The sequence below is a fragment of the Beta vulgaris genome, chromosome 5 (assembly GCF_026745355.1).
Source record: "Beta vulgaris subsp. vulgaris cultivar EL10 chromosome 5, EL10.2, whole genome shotgun sequence".
Classification (NCBI taxonomy): Eukaryota; Viridiplantae; Streptophyta; class Magnoliopsida; order Caryophyllales; family Amaranthaceae; genus Beta; species Beta vulgaris.
Genome location: NC_079206.1, coordinates 4,715,967 through 4,725,421, shown reverse-complemented (window position 1 = coordinate 4,725,421; position 9,455 = coordinate 4,715,967). Strand labels below are relative to the sequence as shown.

Genomic DNA, 9,455 nt, shown 5'->3' with positions numbered 1-9,455 from the left:
CTTAGTCCTTACCATAAAAAAAAATACTAGTACCGATATTTTTGAGAGCTTAGCTTGTAATGTATATGGACTATAGAGGTATATATATGCATCTTTTTAATATACCAAAAACCTCTTGGTATTCATTTGTACGCACAAACCTAATACTTAATTCACTTATGTTGATATCATATACCCTTTTTATTTTTCTTATTACACAATCATTGATTTGGACTCTCCATTCCAATTTAATTGTTAGGGTAAATTTTGTCTTTCAAAGCCAAGCCTTGACCAAAGTATTATCATGTAACATCTTGTATGATTCATAACAAAATCTACTTTATATGTATCAATTTTCTTATGATATATATTACACAAATTATTATAATAGACGGTCTAATTTTAACATAAAATTAGACAATTCAAGCCTACATTCTTCTAAGAAGCTCATTCAATTTCTCTCTAACCTAATACTATTTTTAGGTATTTTGCACAGTTGCACCATCCTAGTCGTCCATTCTCTTCTCGTTCCTTTGTTTCCATTTGAATCTCGAATTAGAACAAACAATTTTTAAAAATAGTCTTGACAGTCGTACGAAATGAATTAAACTAGTCACTAAATGGATTAAATTAGTCACTAAATGAATTTAAAAAATGTTATTAATGAATAGATTAAGCTGGTCACAAAATAGTTTAAAATAATCACTAAATAGATTAAAGTAGTCACTATATTAAGAAAGATGGTCCATTCTCTTCTTAATATTGGGCTCGAGCCGCGCCTACTTTTAAATTAAAAGTAGACAATCTCTTGCAAGACCAACTGTATATATTAATGTGTGATCAAAGATATTATTAGTAAAAATTGTATCTTAAAAACTATGAAAAAGAAATGTATCAACTAATTTGAAACTCAGTGCGAACATAGTCAAATATAAACACAATTTACCCACATAAGTGGACTTTGGCAAGGAAAAAAGGCGCATAAAATCTGAAGTGAGACTTCTGAGATTTATGTCATGTAACTTAAGATTGTGTTACTCAAAATCAAGTTTGGTAAGTTTAGGCTTAACTTCTACTGCAACTTCTTTTAAAGCTTAATGGATCCATGCCAGTCCTGACAATTTTGATTCCTCACAAGAATAATCGGATATTTCATGGCATTGGCATGTGTTGCATGGTGCATCCCATCGTTTTATAAAGGGTTACGAAGACAAACAACTTTTGCTGCCAAAAAAGTTGTACCCTACTGAGTACTGACAACCTAAATAACCTTCCTAATTTCAGAAACAGCACAATGCAGTAAACAGTAAACACAACAACAACCAAGTAACAATTTCATAAACCCAAGCAAATAAAAAATGGCACAACCAAATTGCCTATGACCATGATTTTCCATTTCCTACTCCAACACATGGGAGTTACTTGTACCAGAAACAGCTAGTCAAAAGATTCAGCATATAAACTTCCATGTGCATGTAGATCATATATAATAACAATTACGAAATGGAATTGCACATTATAATTTCTACAAGCTTCGGTTTTTCATCTCTAAACCAATTCCAAAAACAAAGCTTCCTGCTTGCTTGTCAGCCCAAGCTCGTTCAAGCTTAAATTGCTCTCCCCACTGCTGAACGCTTGACGAGGATATGGCCTTACCTGTCAATGCCACATAGAATTCGTTGAAGTGAGATTCACCAAAGACGAATATAATCGACATGCAGACATCATAGAAAAAATCCCTTGAAAAAGTTGATGCTGCTATGATAGTTTCGAGTTCCACATTTTTAATGTTACCGGAAAAGTTATGTTATTCTCAAAGCTCCTAGCTTTCGAGTTATTGAACTGAACTCTAGTCTCTATTATAACAGAGTATAAACAAATGAATTAATAATAGCAGTATGTCTGTCACTATAATACTAAAACTCCTCTTAAGAGCACTTCAATTGATTTATGATATAAACTGAGAAGTGACAATTACCACTCTATAGGTGCCAGGTTTGACTGCTTTCCCAATATCAATGAAGTCGAAGAGAGACTGCACGACCAACGTCAGTTAGCTTTTTACTAGATTATTAGTGTCGATCATATCGAAACAGAAGCAAAATTTACCTGTAATTTATCAGACTTAAGGAACCGGCGACCACGTCGACTGCCGTCAGGCATTTTAACAAGAAGAGTAATAGCATTCCCACTATCCGATGATGGTTCCTCGGGAAGAGAAGCCTCTTTTGCAGCCAGTTGCCTCTCAAGCTCCTAGCAGTGGAAAACTTTATTATTCATGTTCACAACTGTAACTCAGAAATTGACCATAAAAATTCCTGATGCGATAATCTCCAGCAATAATGTCATTTTTTCATCATCATCAAATACTTCTCCACTTTTGTTTTAGTTGCAACATATTACATTCTGACATGTTTCAGATTACTTACAAAAAAGTGCTATGATCCAATCCCTAAGAAAAAGTGCTATGATCCAATCCCTAAGACATTTGATTACCCTCTCCCTCTCCCTCTCCCTCTCCCTCCCCCTCCCCCTCCCTCCCTCCCTCTCTCATGAGTACAGACATTAACCCCCCCCCCCAATGCCCAACACCACCAACTCTTCTCTACCCTTTTTTCTTTCTCCACCACTTGGCTATCTCATCACCTCCACCGTCACAACCACTTGGATCAAAAAATAACCGGCAAGTCATCATAATCACTATAAGATGTTGGTGTCAGTTAAGGTGGTTGTGGGGGTTGGATAAGTATGATTGACGATAGCTGCTGGGTATATGCTTTCTCGGTGGGTTGGGTGAGGGCGGTGGTGGTTATGCTGTTTTTTCTGTTGAAAGTGAGGGCTGGTTGAAATGGTGGTGGTTAGACCATTAAGTTTCATATTGGAGATATGGATGTAGTCATGTAGGGAAGAGAGAGAGGTGGAGTCTGGCAAGGAGGGAAGAAGGATGAGGGTGAGTGATCAAGAATGCAATATTGTCTTTTCACTGCCTATCTCACCAGTCACCCTCCTCTTGTGCTATTTTGAAATGATACAACTAAAAAAGGGAGTAATTGCTAAGAAAGGTCATGCATGGGGAGAAAATGAAAAATGATAACTATACTAGTATGCACTGGACAAATGAATGACACTGCGTACTTCAAGTTATAAAAAAAAAAAAAAAAAAACACTAGAGTATAAAAAAAGGAAGCAAGAGAGAGACAGAGCCAGAGTAAACACTAATTGGCATAATAATTCCATCAAAAAAAAATTCACATAGTTTAACATCAATGCCAACCAATGTAACAAGCCTTAACCATTAAGGCTGGTGAGATATTAGGAATTAATCACAGAAAGCTCCAAGTTTATTTTATAATGGCCTTTTTTACTCCCTAATGCAACCATTGCCAGAAATAAGAACACAGGAACCGACAAGTACTTAGTTATATCTTGCGGCTGCCAAGATCAGGAAGGGAAGTAATTCCCTTACCCTTGATAGAGATTCTTAAAAAGGTTGTTCGTGAGATAAGAGCAGAAAATAAGAAAAACAAAGGGTCACAACACAAGATTATATCCTCTGATTGCAAAAAATTCCCAAAAATATTACTCTCCTGTCTCAACCCAGCCTGCTAACCCCAACCTTGGCACAAGCATCTCAGAAACATTTGGTTGTTAGCTTAAAGATCCACGAAGAGAATCTTTAAGATGGAAACTGATAAGAGCTTAACGTCAATCAGACCGTTATCATGAAGTACAGACATGAAGAGAACAAACTCTAGCCAGTAAACAGAAGCTCTGTACAGAATAACACCATTCACTGGGAGAATATAGCTTCTATATGCAATACATGCTAAAATAACTATTCTAACTTCTTAAGACGTGCAAGGAAATGCAGTGTCACCTGTTCCTCCTCTAGTTTCCTCTGCGATTCTTCCTCCTTTTTCCTCTGCTCTTCCATTGCTGCTTCCCTAGCAGCTTTTTCTTCTTCCATAGTCTTCAATTCCCTTTCCCTGTCAGCTTGCAATGCAGCAAAGTACTCATCATCCTGTATGGACCAAGTCGGAAAGAATCAGTACAAAATCAAAAGCAACAAACATATTGAGAAACCGAAGACTTACTTGTTGTTCCCTAATAGCACGCTGAGCAACAAGACCAGGTGAGGGAGGACGAGGCATTCTCCAAGCTGTATCAAGCCCAGGGTGAATCATCGGATGAGGAGCATATGGAGCACGATATCCACTCTCAGGGACTCCACCAAACATGGCAGCCTCCAGCATAACTGCTTCATCATGCTCCTCAGAGGAGATACCTCCCCACTACAACAATAGGGTTCAGTATTTGATGACGGCAAAATCGAAAGCTTTTTAAATTCCACTCTTTATTATTTTATTTTTACGTCTAGTCTCTAGTGGAAATTCCAATTTAGTTCCTTCCATTTATTTCCAAGGAAAAAAAAATTAAGGAAAATCAAAATTGATATGTTTTGAAGATATATTATTACCTCGTCAGAAGGAAAAACATTTCCATTGAGATGAGTCTGACTAGCAACAGTTGGTTGAGGAGGATCAACAGTGGGAATATCTTCTGATTCTTCTACTTCCCTGTAAGCCCTAGCTGTTGCAGAAGACCTACGCCTTGACCTATTCCTAACCAATGGTTGCTCATCTAACTCATCGCCATCATCTTGAATAGATGAACTCCCTGCCTCTTTGTTAAGGTGAGTTGAAGAGGACTTGTCAGAAGAACCAACACCTTGCCTTCACAGGACAAAAATTGGTGTTATGCTTTATAAAGAGAAAGTTGCACAGACAACTATATTGCAGAAGAGGCAAATGTTGAGCAGCATAACACTTATGAGTAACTCTAAGATCTAAATACTACTTACTAGACGTACTAGAGTGAGAAGGTGAATATATTAGCAATAGAAAGAGATACAATAGGCTAAAGTTACAGTCAAGGTCAGGATGACTTGGCTTCATTGCATATTACCGAGTCAAATGAGAATGAGGGACTGTGCATAAACAAGTTCTTAAGCCAAACCCATTTCGATTAGAGTCGAGTTTAACTCAACTCGTGCTCAACTCAGCTCAATTACCACCTCCACATAGACCCAAGCCATAATATAAAGAAAATCAAATTTCTCAATAGACATGGTTGTCTTAAAGGTAAACTCGATTCACATTATATTTCAAGTGATGAGACTTCCGTTCAGCATCAATTTGAATCAGATTAATTCAATCCAGATCATATTCAGTTATGGATCAAAATCCGATCATCTTGTTTTGAATAGAACTCAGGTCTGGCTCAGATAACACAGACCTAGTAAACATGCATAGGGGAGTTTTTCCAGGTGTAAGTATCATTAATCAATAGACACCAAATAAAAACAATGACTAGTTGCACCTACTGATAGATATACCTTCTACTTGGTTCGACCAGGACTCCAGGTGTACTTAACATTTGTCGACACACACAGAAAAACCATGACTGCGATCTATGGGGAAAAAAATACCTTCTATTTGATTCATCTAGTTTCCCTATCTCTTCTGCCTCACTAGACTCTTTAGCAACTGAATCAGAAGCTCCAGCCGTGAGACTCAACTCCCTTTGCAGTTTTTCCTGTTCTGCTGTCTGCATTGACAATTACAAGACAGTATCACCAAATGTCAGCAGCTTGAAGAATTCAAAAAGAACTTTCAGTCAAAAATATAAACCATTTACCTCCATAGATAAGGAAACTGCGTGTACAAGATCAGCTTCAACATGCTGAGATGGCCCCTGTGGCGCGCTAACATCATGCAATTCCTATAACAGCAATAAATAAAAATTGTTCAGGCAACATAGATTTTAGAAAAAGCAGTGAACCGCTGATGTAATCACATATCAAAATTGAAAAGGAAAACAGGACTCCCATCAAAAAAATTATAAAATAAAAGAGGAAAACAGGACCAACTTGATCAGTCTGGAGTTCAGCATCTCTCTTAGAAGCCTCGATTGCAGCACGAATCATTTCTTCTTCTATATCATTCACATAATCTGGCGCATCATCAAATTGAGGTGCACTTGGTCTGGAAATATTCCTATTACCTCCTATATTCCTTGGCATTATGTCATCATCTTCATCCTCAACAATCACAGTTCCACGTATTTGAGGTTCTTCAGCATCAATTGTGTCTGTGACATCCTCAATCCTGGGACCACGGCCAGAAGGAGCAGCTACATCATTTCCACCATCCTTTACTTCTATGGGTATTTCCCTCACTTCTCTTGGCTGGGACACAAATGGGGCGCGTCCAGTAATCTCGGAAGTCGTATCGAAAATGTTTCTACTATCAAGTAAACTCCTACTAAAAGCAGGGTCAAGAAGAGAGAAAGGATTCATCCCTCTGTTCGCAGAAAATAGTGATGTAGGACCGCGAGGCTCCAATACAGGGGGATCATCTATATCCATGAGATCATTTGTTGGGGCAGTACCAGTGACAGAAGCTTCCTGCAAACTATGTTCAAAGAGGCAAATGCAATTTAAATTTACAATCATTAGGTGGAACCAAGAAGCCAGAGTGCTATTAGTCACTATTCTTCAATAATAACAAGCAGCTCTACAAGAAAGACGATTTAATAGCAACTACTCGACAAACATCTAGGAAAGATAGTTGTGCAAAGAATTGGGGCATATCAAAAACTTACACATTTCTATCTCCCATGCTAAAATGTGCATTAACAGCTTCATTGAGATTGCCACCATTCTCCTACACATACACAAGAATAAGGAAAAAAATTATTTAAAAAAACAAGGAAAAGCACAGAGCTTCTACAAAGGTTTACAAGTGTAATTCTTCACATTTCCAATTATGATGTATTAGTCTAAAAATGGCAACCGCGTAATTAAGTATTGAAGCCAGCTTCCAAGCACACAATAAGTTGTAAATAACAGGTATACAAAAGGTCGGATCGTTCAAAAAACTACATATACCCTGACGTTGGATTTTGAATTTAGAGAGAACAAAATAGTCCTCTTCATCAGAGAGAGAAGGATGAAGATAGTCTCTTAGTCATTCGAATCAGATACAGCTAAATCCTTGAATGCAAAATATCACGAAGCAAAGAGAGTATATTATCAAAAGTATCACATAAAACAGCAAAAATAAACAAATTCGCCATATATCTCAGACTTTTCGTCAACTATATAGTATCTCAGATCTTTAAGACATCTACACCACTCACCCATATGCTCATTATGCATAGATAAACAACATCTGAAGACATGGTTCACCTTTCCATCCCACTTCGTGCATATGACCATGTGTGCATTTAAACATGAATGCATTGGAAAGGTGTAGAACTTTGGCCTTGTAAAGCTCACTCAAGACACTTATAGCACAAACCCTCAACTTACCCTATCACATCTTTAAAAAAAATTAAAATCATTCCATAATCAAGCTGATACTCCAGTGGACCAAGCACATAATCATACAAGTGATCACCACATATGATCCAATCTGAGCCAACCTCCTCAAGAAGCAAATTGGCCCAAGGCCAAATACAGAACTGAAATGACATCTCATTCACTATACTGAAAACTTTCAACTTAGAACTTGATGGAACCCACTTAGTCCTTCAAGGACTAAGTGGGTTAAAGCTTGAATAACCCAACAAGGCGACACTAGTGCATTCACAATTATACATTTTCTTATCAAGGTAAAATTTGTCATGCTTGGAGATGATAACCTACCACTAATAGACATGTACTTCTCAGTTATTTTAACACGCTTACCGGCAACTACCACACCACATATAAAATCAACACAAAACACAACAGAACATAACTTTCACTCCTCAGACCACGGACAGCCCCTCACTAATATATAAATTACAAATACATAGAAGCACAGATCCATGTAATGGCATTCATCAAGTGTAAGCTAACTAAACTACACACATCGAACCACACGGCGAAAAAGAATGCAAACACGCCCTCGTGGCCTCAGGTTCTGTTTGATCAATGAAACATTACCATCAACCCATCAAACCAAACACAACAATAGTTCAATCAAGCCAATTAGGGACCTTTATCAACACCATCCAATTTCAGTTGAGCCATACAAACTCTCCATAAACATAAAATCGAGCTAGCAGTTCATTACCAAAATTCAAAGTATACCCATCAAAGTAAATTATGCTTTTCATTGATTATCCATCCCAATCAACAATTACTCCATAACAAACACCAAAATTGAAACGAAAAACCCTAATTAACCCAACTTAGAAATCGAAGAATTAAAGCGTTACAAATTGAAAAAAAGGAAATTAAACTCAGATTCCATAAGAAGAAGTTAGAATGATACCTGAAGCCTTTGTATAGCAATAGACTCAGGAGCACCGGTGATGCTCATAAAAGTTTCAATCGCTTCCCGATTATCAGTCGCCATTGTTGAGTTTACAAGCGAAATTCAGAGGCGATGAGAGAGAAAGATGCCTCAAAAGAGTATAATTTTGAGGGGATTTAGAGGATTTCTTTTTATAGTAAATTTATAATAAATTCTCTCTTTAATTTGGAGGTTTGTTCTTTATATTGGGGATTATAGTTAGCGGTGGAAATTTGGAAAATGGAGTTTTTTGTTGTTTGGTGTTTGACAGACTTCTCTCAAATCTTCTAAAACAACATAAAACTGGGAAATGGGAATGCCTTGCAAAACAAGTAGACTGGACTAGCGTAGTAAAAGAAGACAAGTTAAGTACCCAGGAACAAGCAACGCAGTTGTCATGGATTAAAACTGTAAAATTTTCATCATATCTCAATTCTCTTGGTGCACTAGGGGTCTAGGAGGAAAATTTTTTTTGTAATGGTAAGGAGTTAAGGACTAAGGAATGCGGAGAAAGGTCATGTTAAAATGTCAATTCCGCACGTTATTATTGGTCTAGTATTTGTAGGTCAGGTACATGAGAGGAAAAAAGTAAGAGGAATCTCTACTTCTAAGTATCGTGGTTGAGAGGATTAAGTTTACAAGGTGAATCCCCAATCAAATCAAATACACTAAGCAAGGTTGGTGGGCGTGGGCCTAGAAGGATTGGTATGTGCGCTCTATGCATCGACTTTTATATCACTTATTGGCATGTTTGTAACGGATCGTGTAGATGAATGAGGATTTAATGCACCTTGTTTCATTTTTTAAGATTTTGAATATGGATATACGGAGGATGGTCCTCAACTCATAACTTTTCTCTTTTGCTTTTCTTTCAAGTAAATAATCTTTGTGTAAGAAGGAATAGCTATTGGATTATTATTTTTTTGATCCATATGAGCCACGAAGGCGGTACAAAGTACAAAGAAGGGGAGGGGGGATTCGAACCTGTGACTTATCGCTCACAGTACCTCAATCTTAACCACTAGGCCAAGACATCTTTGGTTTAGATATTGGAATATTAGTTATCCTATTGGTGTTAATTTTTCTATTAACAATATGGTATTGTTATAGAGTACTTCTTGTTGTGAAAGAGAA

At 37.2% G+C, this 9,455-nt stretch overlaps 1 protein-coding gene across 2 annotated transcripts; it reads right to left on the bottom strand.

Annotated features, from left to right (window-relative positions):
* Positions 1-1,286: 1,286 nt before the first annotated feature.
* On the bottom strand, positions 1,287-8,777 carry LOC104892337 (hypothetical protein). 2 transcript variants are annotated; one of them, XM_010678241.4, is made up of 11 exons: positions 8,301-8,774; positions 6,643-6,704; positions 5,909-6,452; positions 5,677-5,760; positions 5,468-5,586; positions 4,457-4,712; positions 4,074-4,271; positions 3,857-4,000; positions 2,089-2,232; positions 1,958-2,014; positions 1,287-1,635 (listed from the first exon to the last, which is right to left on the bottom strand). In XM_010678241.4, the coding sequence occupies exons 1-11, from the start codon at positions 8,382-8,384 to the stop codon at positions 1,528-1,530; spliced, it is 1,800 nt and encodes a 599-aa protein (XP_010676543.2). In that variant the 5' UTR covers positions 8,385-8,774; the 3' UTR covers positions 1,287-1,527. The 2 variants fall into 2 exon arrangements, with proteins under 2 accessions (XP_010676543.2, XP_057250884.1); XM_057394901.1 differs by lacking the exon at positions 1,958-2,014 and having other exon boundaries at positions 8,301-8,777.
* Between the last annotated feature and the right edge of the window lie 678 nt (positions 8,778-9,455).

Bases quoted from the DNA above. Each gene is read 5' to 3' on its own strand.
- LOC104892337 (XM_010678241.4), bottom strand. From the start codon at position 8,384: ATGGCGACTGATAATCGGGAAGCGATTGAAACTTTTATGAGCATCACC. The intron at 6,705-8,300 runs GTATCATTCTAA...GTGTATGTGTAG, and splicing joins TTGCTATACAAAGGCTTCAG to GAGAATGGTGGCAATCTCAA. The intron at 6,453-6,642 runs GTAAGTTTTTGA...CTTTGAACATAG, and splicing joins AGCATGGGAGATAGAAATGT to TTTGCAGGAAGCTTCTGTCA.